Below are 17,374 nucleotides of genomic sequence, written 5' to 3'. Positions count from 1 at the left end.
CCCATGTATTTCCAAGTAAGGATATGATGATCAGGAGAAGGAGGAACTCATTTTCAGCTTGTCATGATAATTTCAAGTTAAAATATTTGTCAGTTTGATTTTTCTGGTGGATTTATTTGGACTCTGTTTTAGACAGATGAGGTAACTTTAATATTATTCACCCATACTGTGTAAAGCACTGAAAAAACAGTTTAGCTTGCGACATCTAATCCTCCAAATTATAACCTAGGATTGATGGCAGATTTACGTCAGCACTATGTCTAGGATTTTTGAGGGCTGTTGAAGCATTCCTTGGTCCAGGAATTGTTTTGTCCTATGCCTTTTATTAGGTTTCTTTGGTTCAAAAAGTAGCCTGCTCTGGTGGAAGGCCTTTGGGGTAAAAGTTAGCCATAGAGATTCTATATCTATAGATTTCAGGAAAAGGTGTTTTTTGTTGCCAGAATCTTTTTGCTATGTGCTCTTTATAGTTATGCAGATACTGCTGTTTGGCAAAAGCTGTTGTAGTAACAGTGAGGATTTACAGTAAAGAAAAGAAATGGACATAAATTGGTCAGATATAACTCCCATTGTTGAAGATAATTAATAAGTAGGGCTTATAAAGTGATGGGACTGCCAGTTCCTCATCGTGTGAGCAAGTGAGCCCAAAGTATCATAGCTATGTTAATTTGGAGGACTGAGGCATTAAGGCATAATAGTCAAAAAGCCCAAGGCTAAATCAATTAGATATTTGCAGGTTAGTCTTGGCTGCATAGATTGAACCCATCAGCAAATGAACAGATACTCACTTTTGATTTCAGAAATGCAGCCACGTGGCTACAGTGGCCCTGGCTAGAAGCTGGGGTGTGCTAGAGCACACCTCCCTGCCAGCCTGAAGCAAACAGCTTGGGCCAAGTCTAGCCCACCCACCCTGCAAGGTGGGGTGGGGGTTTGCTGGGGAGATGCAAAGCATCCTGGGATGCTAGGGAACTGGTGAGTTGACTTGAATCTGGAGGGGATCTGGGACAGAAGTTCAGTAAACCAATATAACCTAGATCTGTTAAGTCTGATATTACTTCCATCCAACTGTTAAGTTGATCTTAAACCAGTTTCAGCCATTTTAAAAGCCGTTTATGTGCACTGAATTTCTGTTCTGCTACAGATTTGAACCTATTTCTGATCATTTATACCAATTTACATGTAATTTCTGTCCCTAGCCAGTGAGACACTCTGAACTGTCTGTTAAATGGTAAGGGATGCTCTGTGTTTACTTCTCCTTAACTAACTGTTGACACATACCTGAGAGTACTATACTGCATAGAGATGTATTCTGGAGTCAGGGACTGTTCTGGAATTCCTGGCATGGGTAAGCTATGAGGCTACCTTTGTTGCTGGGTGTGATGGGGAAGGATCACATGGCCTTTCACAGTGTCAGCCCACCCCTCTGTCTAGGGCAGTCCACCCTGTCTTGCCTGTCATGATGTGCTATTTATTAATACAAGAGTAAATAAGCAGGAGGCTGCCCATTTAATACCCCAATGCCATGCAGACTGTACACAGCTCTGACCTCTTCTTACCGTGTCCCATGCCTCACAGATGGCATCCAAAATTATTAGGTGCTCCAGCCAGAAGCCAAGCCAAACTCTTCCCCTTTCTGGGTCTCTCACACACTACACATATGCTCCTCCCCCTCTCACACAGCCACTACCAACCTACCCTTCTCTTCTTGAGTAGACCCTTCAGGCCATCAGGCTTGCCTACTTCCACTCTGGGCGATCCCCCTGCAGCCCTTCAGGTGTCTCCAGCAGCCTACTCTACAGGTGATGGTTCTTGTGCCTAACACTAGGCCAACTCTAGCCTCTAGCCCCTCACTAGACACTAGGCTCTTCCTGCCCCCCTTCCAGGGGACATTCTCTACCCCCTCATTTGGACCAAATCTATGCTCCTTTCCTGGGGCTTCAGGTCTTACATCCCCCGGGACTCAGGTGCCTTTCCCTCAGCGTGCCTGGCCCCACTGTCTGTTCTAGCTAGGGTTATAAGGGGCTCCTACCTGCCTTTCACTGGGGAGGCAACAAGCCTGGCATTTCTGGGGAGCTGCCCCACCACAGGCAGCCCCATCAGGCCATCCTTCCCCAGCAGGATCTAGTTTCACGTCATACCCAGGACCAGGAGCCTCCTGCCATCCCTATAGCTCCTGGCCTTACTTCCAAGGTGTTCCTGAGCAGCCACTCAGCCAGATGTTGTTCTGCTAGTTACCAGCAGTCGGTTCAGCCCTGAGTGCCCGAGCTAAAATGGAGTCTGCTCAGCTCTTCTCCAATCGCATGACCCTCACTGGGTTATGTGATCACCTCCTCAGGGCTCGCCAGCACCTGCTGGCTGCCCTGCTGTTAGTCAAAGCCCTACACTGGGGCACAGACTCTGTAGGGACAAGGGGTAATTCCAGCACCCATCCTAACTTGGCATCTGGGGTAGGTGCCCCTCTTGCCCATTCCGAGTTGCACTGCTGCTCATAATCACGTTCAGGTGAATAGGGCATCATTAGGCTGTTAAATTATTTGTATAGAAGCTCTTGATTTCTGAATTATCAGCCCAAACAGATACAAAATTTTAAAAAATCCTTCCCCAGAGTAGAAAGATTGTATTTATCCCCAGTACTCTGTATTTTTAACTTGATTTTTAAGAGTTTTAATAAGATAAAATCTTACTTAACTGCACTTTTTTTTCTTTACAAATGTGTCCAATGAGATTGCTGTAGACCACGGGACTGGAACTATGAGCAGTGGCTACCTTTGGGAGGTCTTGAAAACAGCCAGTCTTTTTGCATGTGGGAATACAAAAAAAGCTTCTGCTTCTTCCTCCTTTAAAATGTCAGTGTTGTTTGTTTTAAAGCACGTCACTTAAGGCTCAGACTTTATTTAAGTATAAAAAGAGAGTAAGATTTGGTTTGGCCGAAAATCATACCAGGAGCCTAAAAAGGCTGCTTCTGTTTGCTTGCTTGCTTGCTTACCTGACCTAGTGCATTATTTAAGAAAGCATGTTATGTGAGAATATGGAGATGTCATAGGGCATCTGCACGTGCAGATAAGTGCAACTACATTTAATGTTTGTTAAGTGAATGTGTATTAAGCGATTTTTGGTAGGTGTCTACACATGCAGGGACTTGGGCCTAAAGTTAGTCCCAAGTTTCTCCAGCCCTGCCATGTGCCCCTGTGACCACTGTGGGGAGCTCCAGCCTCCAGTCACATGGCTGCCAGCACTTGTGACTAACTTTAGTCCCAAACTGAAGCCAGAGCCAGCTGCCAGCACTTGGAACTAACTAGTCCCAAATTGAAGCCAGGAGAGGTGGCCAGCCAGGAGCCCTGGGGTTGGGCTCAGGCTCGCCCCCTAGTGGCTGGGCAGATTAAAGTTAGTGCCAGGTCATGTCTACATTTGCATTAATGTGCTTTAATTGTGCAGGCTTCAAATTTAGGCATAATTAGCAGGGATCAAATTTAGGCATGACTAGCCTAACTTAATGCACATTAAGGGTGGGCACATGTAGATGCACATCCATAATGCGCATTAACTTAGGCTAATGCTTATTAACGCACCTCGTGTAGACACACCCCTATAACATTTACAGAATGTCAGCTATTAGGTCAATACATTATAATAATTGCCATCATGAAAATTACAGCTAGTGAATATTTAAAATTACGAGAGTGGTGCATTGCTGTGCTAAATACAACAAAGAAATATGTTGTATAGAGGCACTAAATGTTTTGGGCACTGTATTCTTTTCTGAAATATGCAAATGTATTGTCCAGCATGCAGATTTATATACTCACATTGTTGAGAGAGGAATCTTTCTAGGATTAGAACAGGAGTCTCAACAGGAGTTCTTTATTCCTTAAACTTTTAAAGCCAAAGTTATATGAAAACCATACTTCTTTCTGAAATAAATATTTTCTGTTTTTAAAAAACTGAGAAAGTTAAGAGAACATTTTGGTTAAAATGTAGGTGTTTGTACATTGGTGCACCATCTTGTGTAGTGTTGATTTCACTTTTAACTTTCTACTGTTTATCTTTTTTCCCCTCCTGTTTGTGTTGACAGCTTATACACAATAAAAGCTATATTACACTTTTAGAAATTACTGTTTTACACTTCAAAATTAGCTGTTTTCAAAATGATAAAATGTTCAGTGTAAGATATACATTTGCATACACTATACCTCATAAACACCATAACTTCAAACCTGTATTATTTTCAAAAGTAAATGTACCTCAGTAGCAATCTGTTTTTCTGAAGTTTATTGCAGATAGGAATAAATATTTATTTTAATGTCATTTAACCTATTGGTTTAAAAAATATTGGCATAAGGACAGGGGGTATAGGAAATAAAACTGCATTGGTCAGCTGAAGTTTTCTGTAAAGTGTGTAAGCAGTGTTTAAAAAAATAGATCTTTACTTAATAAATGTTGGAAAGGACTCTGAAATGTTCACCATAGTATGACAGCAGTATATGCAAATGGTTTAGCCACCAGCCCTTTGGCCTTGTATCATATAACATATACAGAGTTTCCAGTTTTAATCCATTAGAGCTAGTCTTCTTGAGATTACTGGAGCAGTGCATTGTATTGCTTTTGGGGTGTTGTGTGTGCCTATAAAAAGGTTGATATATTTCACAGCTACGTGGTAGACAACTCAAACCATCAGCTTGTGACCGCAAACCACTATTTCAAATACAGTGCATGTTATAGAAAGCAAACATAACATAAATATTTTCTTTGCCCTTTATTTTTATGTGGTCAGTAATTACATCTGTTATAATGATAGATTAAAATAAAGTAGATGTATAATGTCAATGGAGTTAGTTAAGAAGGATAGAGAGAAATATTTGTAATAATTCTCATTTTTCTTTGCTTTAAATTGTCTGATTTTGTTTTTGTTCAGATAACCCCTAACAAACCATAGTTTGGCATGTGCGCATTAAAAAATGTCTGCCTGTCTCAGTTTTTTTGTTTGTTTTTCTGGAAGCTACAGTACTGTAAGTTGGCCAGTTGTGAAATGTGAACATGTTTGGCTTTTTTTTATTTCATCAGCAGACTGACTGCTGTCCTGAAAAAAAATAATGGAGGGAAAGAAAATACCATAGGCCAAAATGGAAAGCCATTAAAATATTTTGTTTTTCTCAGTTATGTGAGGATCTGTTCCATGGCTGATTAAACATGTAGTATAATCTGTAATACTAAGGCTATTGTCCTTCATAGATGAGTAGTCAAAAAGGGATGAGCTGACCTGAAGGATGCAAAGTGTAACTTTTTATTTAGTCAGTCAAAAGAGGAGTAAATTTGAGAGCGCTCCAATTACTTGCCATAAAAAAGAAATGTTTGAAACAAAATACCTAGAATTTGAGGGAAAGCTTTCCAGCCTGATCTGTTTTTCAGGTAGTGGTAGAAGAGGCCATTATTGGAATAAGGCCACCAGCAAGTTAGCATAGTATTTCCATCCCTATTTTTTTCAACAATTAAGAATTTCACAATAAAATTCTCTCAGTGGGCTTAAATATGGCAGATTTTGACTGGAAGCACATACTTCATTTTTTAATCGGTTTAAAAATGATTGTATTGTCATTTCATATTGCACTTCAATTTTATACTTTATACCTAATTTTGGAAAATATGGAAACAGCTAAAAATCCCAGGTAAAGCTAACTAGCTGTCAAGTTTCCCTATGTTCGAGTCTCTGATTTAATTGACCTTTGCAAATCTATTAGCTGAGGGCTTGCTTTTCTGCATTTTGATGTTCTGTCTTCAGGACTTTTGATTCTCTTAAGTCCAGCCAGTCATGTACTTTGAACACTCTGTAGCAATTAGGATAAACGTATTGAACAATAAATGTACTTGATGGGTTAAAGGCAGGTTTATATTGTTCAAAGACGATAAACAGTGTTTTAGGTTAAATTTAATCCTTAACTCAATTATTTGTACCTAATCGTTGAAATTTATAAATGAATAATTAATAAAGCCTATTCTTTGGTAGCCTCATATAGAATTTTATCCTGTCTACAGTGAAAATAGCATGTGATAATATAGTTTCAACCTTCATTAAGTATTTTCTGACTATAGCCAGACCTTAATATTATTTTAACATATTTTTAAGAGTGAAAATAGATTAAAATTAGAATCCAAAGAATGATGTTTGCTGGATATACTGTCTACAGTAAGGGACAGACTAATTCATTTCCCTCATAAGGCTATGCTGGAAGTTGGAATGTCTTGAATTGCATTAAACATCACAAAAATTCATCACACAGGAACCGTATGTGTACAGATCATAGCTGATTGTGTTTGTTTGGACTAAATGGGTGGATTATTTATGCAGGTTAAATATAGTTTAATCTAAAAAAGAACAGATGGGTTTCAAGTTCCTGTGTATTCTCACTTGTGGCATTTCTGCTGTCTGTAAATGATGATGACATGACTACTTGCATAGACAGTATTGCAAAAACTTTTAGGAAGCTTAAAACTGAATAAATTTGACATAAAAACACTTTGCCATCATTGCTTTTGCATGTTGGTTTGCAAGTAAATGCAAACTATTGGCTTTTAAATGACGTGAAACTACCATTAAATTGAACGTTCTTTCTCCATTTTGTCCTGAAGAGCCACCAAGTTCCCCTGCAAATTTAGAACATATAGTCAGCTTTGGGTTTTTCAGCTTTTCATATTTTCCCTCTTTAAACAAACATTTACTTACAATTTATTTTTTTTTTAAATCTTTTCTCCTTTATTAAAGGAATGATGGAATTTCAATTGTCTCTTACTGAGCTTGAAGAAAATCTTTATATAACATGATACCTCAATTCAATGTAAGAGTTGTTAGTAATGAACAGATTCATCTGTGGATCCCGCCCCCATCCGGCCCCCATACATATTTTTTCAGATGTTTATCTCCCTGGGAAGAGGGCATCATGGCTGCTTGCAGATGTTAAAAAAACAAAAAAACACATGTTTTACCAGAAGAAGCAATGCATTACTTTGACCCGGATCTGCAGCGTCTGTATAGATTGGGTACTTCAGTGGAGTTTTTTGTTGTTTTTAGCTACAGCTGATTCAACCAGCTATTAGGTAAAAGCTCCAAAACAGCCCCACTAAACTGAACTATACAGACACTGGACAAGCCTGGGTCCAACTAGTGCGCTGCCTCTTCTGGGCATGTGCCGGACTCAGCGGAGGGACATGCAGAATTTAAAGCAAAGCGCCATTTTATTGGTTTGTTTTTTTCAGTGTCTGCAATGAGCCTGTGTGTCTATACTGTCTGTGCCCCAGGCCTTTTCTCCCCTAATCCTGTCTATGTCTCGCCCTATTTGAGTTTCTGAAAAAATATTATTACCTCTACTGTAGTAACATGCTCTCATCTTCAAGTAAGGCAGTGATTAAACAGTAAGGAGGAGGACCTGCCCATTTCTCACACTTTGGGCTTTTCAGGGACTTGGGAAAAATGGACTATGTTAATGTTTTGGCACTCATTTCCACATAGACTGGGTCTGCAAAAAGCTCTTACATATAAAATCTCCAGAGAATTCTGGTAAAGTTGGATGTACCAAATGTCAACATCTTCCTAAAAGTATTTGTTTATTTATTCAATTTATATGTGTTTTTTTTCTGAATCAAGCAATTCTGCTATGTGCTCTGGTATGGAAATATGCTATAAACCACTAAAGCTATCCATGGGCAAAACAGCTGGCCATTTAAAACATGTAAACAGCAGTACCCATTTGCAAAATCCTATTCATTTCAATATTAAGGGTAGGAATTTTTTGTGGGAATAGTCTAATGTTCACACATCACCAAGTTGTTCTTCGCCACCTTGCATTGACTAGCAGCCCTAAAAATGGCGGGGCTTAATTGCTTTCAGGGCTGCTTATAAAAGCATGGCACTGGCAGAGATAATGATGGACTGGAATGATTAAAGTGTTCACTCAGCCTGTTGGGTAATTTCTGGATTGCCAGAAGGGAGCTGGCCATATATGGCTTAGGTTGGCTTAGGTAGTATAACTGGATGGGGATGGTAGCTTGTTTGTTTTCCATGTATGAACCACTTTTTTTTTTTTTTCATCCTAGGACTACAGTTTTTGTCTATCTAGTCATAGAGACTACAGGATTATATTAAGGATGCAGATAGGCATTCATTTCTAGGGATAAGAATGCCCTGAAATTTCTCTGAAATTCTTACAACTAAAAAAATTATCCTGGGAGTTGGAGTGTGCATGCATTCCAGTCCCCTAGTTGGGAAGCTATACAGGGCAGCTCTCCAGCCATGGGACAGCAGAGGGCTGCTCCTTGAGCTACTTCACCCTTAGGGAAGAAGCCGATTAATTGACAGCTCATCCTCTCCCCTGCCTGGGAAGAGGGCAGGCAGTCAATAGACAGCCCCTGGTTTTTAAATCACCACATGTGCAACACAGATGGGCTGAATGCAGTGTGATTTAAAGCCAAAGGTGCAAGGGAAATGGCTTCTTAACAGTCTCCTTGGACCCTGTCCCCTGCCCTGCCAGCTTTTAAATATCCCAGCTGGCAGTCCACACAACATTTAAAAGCCCATGGGACTGGGAACCTGGGTAGAGAGAGACTCCTCAGCCCTAAATTCCAGCCCGACTGTGTTTGAAATCACTCGACAGGGAAAATTCCTGCACATTCCCCCTCACCAATCAGCTGATTGACAGGACAGGAAGGCCATTCTCCCATAGTGGGAACTTGTTTAGGGAAAGTTCCCACTGTAGGAGAATGCCCCCCTCCTGTTCAGCTGGTTGGTGGGAGGTGGGGAAGGTTTTCCTTGCGGGGTTCCCACAGAACTCCCTGACAACTTACTCCCTAGGTGGGCTATCAGGGAGCCAGTGCTCTCCCTCCCTTTCTTTTGGAGGGAGGATGGGAGAGCAGAGGTCTATAGGATATTGGGTGGACTCTATACCTGAGAGAAACAGATGGCTGTTCAAATTAGATGGGGAGGAGAGCAGTTTTCCCTGTAGGAATCAATCTAAATTTCTTGCAGAAGAGCTGGTTCTCTTACTCAAGAAATTCTTTGAATTGCAGTATATTCTCTCTCTGAGCCAGGAGAAAAGCTTTTCTCCCAACACAAATGTAGTGCCTGTACATGGCCAAAATGAAGATGCCTGAAAGGAGAATGCAGGGTGAGAGTATTCATTAGCACCAGACTTTCCCCCTCTCTTAAGTATGAATATACTGTTGATAAAATAAATATTGGACATATATCTGGTTAACAAGTGTTGCTTCATTATAATTCTGGAAGCATAAGGTATGTTTACTTAGTCTGTAAATTCTTGATTTAGGCTTGTAATTTTTTGTATAGCGTTTTTCTGAACTTTTTAGTTGCAGTTTTAATTTCCTAAACAGCAAATGGAAATAGATCTGTCAGCGTCTGTTGTATCCAAACGTATGTATAAATGTTAAAACTGGCTTGCATGTGTTTATAGTAATGTAGACTGAAGTCTAATTGTGATTTGTTTCATGAAACAGTAGCATACTAAAAGAGTTAAGGAAGGTAAACCTGATTTTTTAGATTAAATACCAAGACTAAGGATTAATTAAATAATATCTATCAAGGGAAATCTGAGGGAAGACCTTTTGTCAGTCTAGTAACAGTAGTTTTACAGTACATACATTTTTTTATGCATAACTTGATTTATCATAAATTTGAAATCTGCCATGGTAGATGTAAATACTTACTAAGGTGTGTTTTTTGAGATTTATTTTTGATGCGTGTAAATTAGACAATTGCTTGGTATACTTTTCCAAGTATGTAAAAGACATTTTCTGTCAGTTGAAGAACAGGAAGTTCCATAAACAAAACTCGGGGGGGGGGGGGGGAATTAAATGTGTTGTTATTCTAACACTAAAACTATTATTTAGCATAGGTTTGATGATCCTGTGTTAGATTCCACTAAAGAGTCAATATTTTGTGTGTTGCTGCTGTGGGTCTGGTGCATCTTTCGGTTAGTTGGCAACTTGGAACTATGGGCGTGAGCAGATGAAACAGGGCCCTAAATTGAAGTGGTGGGTTTTAAAAAACACCGTTTCAATTTAAGGCTGATTAAATCCCTGTGTCATGCACACATCTCACGGACTTACGTGCCTCTCCAGTGGGGAGGGGAGGAGATAGGAGGGCAAGCTGCCTGCAGGTGGAACAGTCCCTGGGCTGCAGGGAGGGGGAGGGCTGGTGCTTCCCTCCTTGGCAGCAGTACCCCCTCCCCCCACCAGGCGGCACCCACCCACAGGCATCGGGCTCGGGCAGTCCCGGAGGGCACCGCAGCTGTGGAGGGAAGCACCAGGCCCACTGCGTAACTCGGGCAGGCAGGCAGGCAGGCTCCAGGCTGGGGGGAAAAAAGATCAGGCTCACTACTTTCCATGGTCGGAGCCTGCTTTTCTGGGCAGCTGCCAGGCTGCCTGCAGGGCTTCCTGCAGAGCCATGGAGCTGCATGGAGCCCGGTGCTTCACTCTGTGGCTGTAGGGGCAGTTTGCTGCTCCCCAAGTCATTTAAGGTGCATTACGCCACCAAATTTCCTACAGCGGCTGGAACTACTGCGTGATGTGCTGCCAAGGCATGCAAACACCAACACCATTAAAGCAATGCAAAAGCATTTAGCCCACTTTAAAGTGTCGTATGCACATACCTCTCGTTTTGTCTACGCATGGCCCATGACTCTTAACTTGGGGTAGGGGAGGGAGCAGAGGAGAAAGTAACAGCGAGAAAATGTCTGTGAATATGCATACAAAAACAGGGAGGGTTCCTCTAACCAAGACCATTGATTCTTTCAGTCAGTCCACTTATCCCATTGCTAAATTGGCATCCTCAAATCAATGTTAAGTTTTGACATACCAGGGTAGGAGGCAGATCGCCAGTGCCTACAAAGACACTTGGGATACTGAGGGCAGAGGTTTTCTTTTAAAACTGTATTAATATCCATCCTAGTCCTAAAAAGACTTTGTCCTACCTGTGTTTGAGGAAGCATTCTATAGAGGTCTGGATGCATTTTGTATTTCAGCCTGAACTGTGAATTTCTTTTTGTACTGTTTTGCATAACCACTATAATGTTTTTCACGTGTCTTGGTGGCTTAGGTTTCTGGGTGAGCATTTTTTATGCAATCTTGCATAAATTGCATATTATAGTTTGAAGTCAACAAAGCCAAGAAAAACTTTAAAAAATGTCTGGGCGCACACATTTATTTCCAAGTCTCAAGTATATTTGGGGGGAAAATAAAATAATAGCATGCAATCTGACTCCAAAAGTGAAAAGAACATTATGAACATTCTAGTTTGTTTTTTGTTGGTTGTTTTTTTCAGAAGCTAAATCAACTTCATTTCTTTTTAGGAACAATATTTTAAAACATTTAATTTAGACCACAAAGTAGGTTTGCAAATTTTAAAGAAATGCTAGTTTGTGAATATTGGCAAAATACAAATAAATAAATGCTTTTTAGTCTCAAATCTTGTAGTTTTACTGTTAAAGAAACTTTGGCTATCATGCCAAACATCAAATTCTAATCACCTGACAATATCACAACAGCACTGTTTAGAAAATGATGACACAAACATAACTATTTTCCACATCTCCACACACCTCACTCTCTTCTCTTCCCAAATATTCTTTTTAGTCTATCCACCCACATTACAGAGATTTTAGGAAACTTAACAGCTTGGTGATTTGGTTGTCTCCTTCCTTGTTAAGTAAGTAATACTTCCAGGTCCAGCAATAGCAAATAGCAAAATGTAAATTTCTTGATGAATCTTTTATAGGCAATAGTATGAGTTAAAAATGAAAACTTCTAACTGTTGAGCCAACAGACTTCGAACAATGCCATTTTTATAAATATATTTAACTTTGGAATGGCATGTTTTCTGATAACTATAGTCATAAAAGGAATCTTTTTTTGTTGTTTTTTTCCATTGTTGCTTTTACTCCTGTAAATTGACAACTCTGTAATTAGAAGTGATTAATGATGTACCCCTGTGCTTCATGGGTCTTGAGGTCAGTAGTCTCATAGGCTAGAAATTCTGTGGGAAACTGGAGAACAGATCTGTTCCTTACAAGGAACAAAAAACCTCTCTCTCTTCAGGATTATTGTTGATGTGTGCATAATATGTCAACCATGATGAACAAAATATCTAAGACAAAGTGTAAATGATCTTTATGCTCGTTGCATATTTGTTTAGCCATCATATTATATGCATTATACACACATTCACTTTTGTGAATTAGTAATTAATATCTACACTTGTTGCATTAGACTTTCCTGGCACACAGTAGTTTTATTAGTAGAATCTGGTCTGTTCTGAAACTAAGTGGCCTTTATTGGAAGGGTAAACATCTTGGACGTATTAAAGTTAAGAATGTTTGAATAGCATTAGAAACCAATTCTCACTTTCATGCTTTTGTGCGAGTGATCATAGTACTAATCTGGGCAGCCCAACACACCTACTTGTATAAATTGTAACCTCATTTAGCTGGTAACCGATTAAATGAAAGGATTCAGTATTTTGCAGTATTTGCACCTCACTTATTAACCTATTAAAACATGCAAGCCAAAGCACTTCTGGAAAATCAGACCTGTATAGTTTAAAATAGCATATAATTGCTTCTTCCTGACTTAATTCCTGGGATACTAGATTTCAGAGCAAGTACCTAATGTAGCCAATGACTCCTGAAAAATGTGGCACATAGCTGTCCTTTCCCCGGTACTTCAAGAAGAGGCTAAAACTGATCAGCAGCAATGTCTGTGAACTCAGACACTGTTTTTTTATAAACAAAACTGTTCTGTATGTAAATGCAAACGTGTGTGTGTGTGTGTGTGTGTGTGTGTGTGTGTGTAGAGATATCTATATAGATATAAACTTTACATTTTAAATGCATGCAATTTAGTTAAGGCCATTGTACCCATGATCTATTGCTAGCATAGCCATGGTGTTGAAAAGTTTGCAAGACTTTTGTCTACTTCATTGCTACCATTATGACTTCCTTTTCCTATCCTCCCCAAACTTTTCCCCATCGCCCAAAGATACTGCTGTTGCTTGTTATTATCTACCAAGGATTTGCAAATTATGTTAAACTTGCCTTTGAGGACCTGAGACCCTATGAAATGCCCATACAACATGACTAGGGAACTGCATAGTTAATGGGGTTGCCCCCCAATTTCATAGGCAGAATATGGGCCCAGTCAGTCATTTTGTGAGTGGAGTGCAGCACACCCCCCACCCCTCTGATTGACTAAGGGGGCCTGGTGGCCCTGCTCCTTGCTGCTGATTGGTGGAGAGGGACTGGGCCACATAACAGGCAGCCTTTACAGCCAACCAGTGGCGAAGGGTGGGGGCAGCAGCCATTTTGCTGGCAGCCCTTTGAAGGAGCAGTCCCCCCATTCCTTTCCCTTTTTCCTGCCCTAGTGAACTAATGCAGTGTTCCGTAAGTTTTTGTTTTTTCCCATGGATTTCATGGATTCAGCAGATTTCATGGAATCCATGAAATCATGAATTTGGTAGGTCTCTAAAGATGAGACTGTATATAAAAGCACCTTTAGTCATTTCATTTGGCTGAATTCCTTCAAAAGCAGAGCTGCTGTTTTAGCACAGAAGAGAAAGTCTGTGCACAGGGTAGCATTCTGTTAAAACACTGTCTGTCTGTTAGCACTAAGTTAAATGAAATTTCCTTTTTCTTCATAAGTAGCTAACAATAAGCAAACTGGCTAATAGCCATAGCTAATGGCTCATAGCCATTAAAAAATTATAGTTAATCTAAAACTTGAACTGTACTTAAAATGACTTAAACTTTACATCACTTACTGGATATATAATCAAGTTTGCACACCTAACTGTGCTAACATTGAGTGGCACCCTTGCAAGGATCTCATAGCAGCCTGGGGCACCACATCACCCTGATTGAGACTCACTGCTCTAAGCATAATGTAAATAAAACAATTCATGTGTGTGAGTGGGGGAAACTTAAAAAGAAAAATATCTTGTGAGTAATGAAGTTGCCAACAAATGAAGTACATATATTTTTTAATTCATGTTTTTTTTTTATTTCTGTTGTAGAGTGGCTTCTACAACAAAACCTGAACCTGTTCCTGTGCAAAAGGTATGTTCCTCATTGTAACTGAAATAAGTACTATATACCACTAACTTCCATCAAGCCCTAATCTTGACATGACTCATTCAGACAGTGCCCTTAGTACCTGCTGTAGGGTTTTCCTAGATGTACAAAGAACAAAAAATCACATTGCTCTTGTTAGGGTGATATTGGTGTATTTACAGAAAACATGACACATTTTTTAAAAGCTGTAAATAAATGCATTGACTTTTAGCTTTTGGTCACCATGCTTTCTATTACCTGACCATCTTTTCTTAGCTTAGTGACAGGCTCTAAGGTAGCCTCCATCCATCCCCAAAGAAAGAAAGTACTGTAGTTTGTTTCCAAGCAGAGACCATGACCTTTCTTTGCATATGAAAGAAGTTGTAGAGAAAGCATTTCCCTTCAGCATTTATCTAGTTTTGGGCAGTGTTTTGAGCATTGCTATATCCCCAAGTATGTCATGGTAGGGTAGAGTAGAGTATATAGGCAAATATTACATGCATTAGGCTCCCTTTTTAAAATGCAAGTATTTGGTTAAAATATTTTTGGGGAGGGTGGACATGAAGATTGGTTTCCTCAGTAGATATAAATAAGAAAATGATCAGCTTGGTGTTATGTGGAAATATATATGGAAAGAAGAAACATTTTCCCACTCCCACTGGTCATGGGATGGCAGGGGGAAGGTAAAAAGACACCCCCCTCCCCCCCGCCTCCCCACACACTCAACAACATGTTGAAATACACATAGGTCTAAAGTTCTGGTCCTTGTGGTGGTTAAACTATGTAACCAGGTTGTTGGTTTTCTTGTGCTCCGAGGTCCTAGTTGAAATTCTTCCAGATCGCAGCCTTTCTCTCTCCCCCTTTTCCCTTCAGATTGTAAATTCCTGGGTTCTGTATCTGGTGTTGGCTCATCTTTTCACCAGATCTTTGCTACTGTAATGCATAGGGATTTCAGCTGCTTCCCCAAACAAGATGGATGCGATTAATAGCCAAGTACACCTTTCTTCTTGTCTAGCATTTGGATTACATCAGTGAAATACTACTTGCTAATGCTTCCAGTGATACACTTAGGGTATGGACAAATGCACTTATCTGAATAAAAAGGGAAGGGGGGAGCTACCTCTCAGGAGCATGGATTGGCTGTTATGTAAGAATACATAATACATCCCGTAAGAATACAGATTAGCTAAATTGTTCCACCCTTGATCTTCTCTGAAGCAAGCTTCAAGTTGGAATGATTTTTTTTACACTGGCATCCCTATAGAATTGTACAGGCACGACACTTGCATCATCATCGCTTTAATTGGTAGTTTTTGATCGTGATAGAGTTGTTATATCTGTCTCTACCTTCAGTCCTTTATGCTAGAGGCCTTTGGAAATCAAGGTCCTTGATTAATTTTCCCAGTTAGCATCCAAGTGGCAGACTGCAACATTGCAACATTAAGAAAATTGTATTATTTGGGTGCATGTGTCCAAATATATTTTTGATTGTTTTTGCCAAGTGGAATTTGAATTTAAAAATTAAAGAAGAAAACCTGGGGAATACAGTAACCAAATATTATTTGAATGTCTTCTGCTGGGTTTCGCATCTGAGTGGGTCTGTTCCTTAACTATTAAAAGTGATTTGAGGCAAGTGAATCTTGAATGAGAAAAGAGAAATCAGTGACTTGAGTTTGAGTTGCTTGCATGTGGGTTGTATCTTTGCTTCCCTTGAATGCATGTCCTATCCTTTTTAAAGCAATAATGGCAGTGAAGTTGGAAACTGGTGTTACAGCTGCAATCTTTTATTTCAAGCCAGTGGGATTACCTTCTCTGCTTCCAATGAAAATGTCTATTCAGGATTTTGCATGTGGTTGGTGTTTTTGTGTGTTTCTTTTTTTTTCGCATAGGGAGAACTTAAAGAAGTAGTTAAACCTGTGCCCGTTGCATCTGCTGTTGCACCCAAAGTAACTTCCACAGTGAATGTTGCCTACAATAAGGCACCGAGGCCATTCGGAGCTATCACATCCTCAAAAGTCACATCCATTCCATCACCGTCGTCTGCCTTCACCCCAGCCCATGTGACTGGTCCATCATCACATGCTTCCCCTCCTCCACTCGCCACTGTCACCCCTCCCCCATTTGCTGCATCTGGACTGCATGCTAATGCAAAATCTAGTACTGATCAGCGTTCACCTGCACTGAGCGCTGTTAAAACTGCAGTTAATATCCCACGGCAGCCCACCACACACAATACAGCCCTGAATGCGCTTTCCACCGGGAATGTCCAGGATGTGACAGAAGGGCAAAGAAGAGGATTCAAAGAGAACCAGGGTGACAGTAAACAGCAAAATGGGTAGGTGGCTTCAGGGCACTGTTTGCTGTAAGGGACTTCTTTTTCAGGATGGTTTGTGAGCTTTGTTTAAAGGGATAAAACGCATCGTGAATAAGTTATGTGGTTTTCAGGTGTCGGCTCTCTAAAAAAGATAAGTGATATCTATTAGAGGACAGTTTTAAGTATATAGGGACCAGCTTATTAGATGAGTTTATCCCACTTCTTCTTTTTGCCATGTAATCTCTACTATCTAATTCCACTTTAAAAAATATCAGTTGTAATCATTCATTTGATGCGTTTTGAACTTTACAACAAACTCAGTTTTTTTTTTCAAGTCTTAACATGGTTAAGAAAGCAGCAGGCACCCAAAAATGGGAAGTTATTTGTCAAGAAGCATCATACAGAATTTTGAAAGCCAGGAATAAGAAACAGAATAACCTTTATCTTGAATATCCTTATGTTGAGTATGATGTACATAATCGTGGGGAAGACAGAACATTAAATTTTGGGCAGGGAATTTGGAAGTCCTGATATATGTATAGGAAGTGTATCAAATTTGAACTGATTCTAATTTTTCAGTAATATAAATGAAAATCTTAGTGAAATTCAGGTACATTGAAATGTCTAAAGTCAGCACAAAAGTACAGAAACATCTTAAAGTATCTTAGCAGTCCAGGTATGTCAAAGAGAAAATTCTAGATATGTTATCATTTGAAATGCTAATAGCTCATCTTGAGACAAAAAAGGGCTTGAGTTTTAGCACTGTAAATTTAAAGATTCGCTGAGCATTAAATCCTGTAGAAGCATGTTTTAAAGTATAATTGTTTGCTTTTATTGTCCATTTTGTGGCTTTCTTTTAACTGTAGATTTCTGAAGCCCAAAAACTACATTTTCATTAACAGGGATTTAAAAAGTGAGCTATTATCAATATTCTTCCACTTCTGTTTAAAGGTCATCTGAA

At 39.7% G+C, this 17,374-nt stretch overlaps 1 protein-coding gene across 28 annotated transcripts in view; it reads left to right on the top strand.

Annotated features, from left to right (window-relative positions):
* Window positions 1-17,374, top strand: part of PDLIM5 (PDZ and LIM domain 5) — a 196,262-nt gene that overhangs the window by 92,029 nt on the left and 86,859 nt on the right. For 23 of the 28 annotated variants that reach the window (XR_003093179.1, XR_003093180.1, XM_025199487.1 and 20 more), the window contains 2 exons: window positions 14,063-14,105; window positions 15,989-16,434. Coding sequence is in view for 26 of the 28 variants with exons in the window: in XM_025199487.1 (XP_025055272.1) it covers window positions 14,063-14,105; window positions 15,989-16,434 (489 nt within the window). In the remaining 2 variants the exon portion in view is untranslated. The remainder of the gene's footprint in view (window positions 1-14,062; window positions 14,106-15,988; window positions 16,435-17,374) is intronic. The other 5 variants (XM_025199501.1, XM_025199500.1, XM_025199499.1 and 2 more) reach the window with 2 other exon arrangements.

This window comes from Alligator sinensis, unplaced genomic scaffold (assembly GCF_000455745.1).
Source record: "Alligator sinensis unplaced genomic scaffold, ASM45574v1 scaffold194_1, whole genome shotgun sequence".
Classification (NCBI taxonomy): Eukaryota; Metazoa; Chordata; order Crocodylia; family Alligatoridae; genus Alligator; species Alligator sinensis.
The sequence above is the reverse complement of the archived record's forward strand: the minus strand, read 5'-3'. Positions and strand labels throughout refer to the sequence as shown.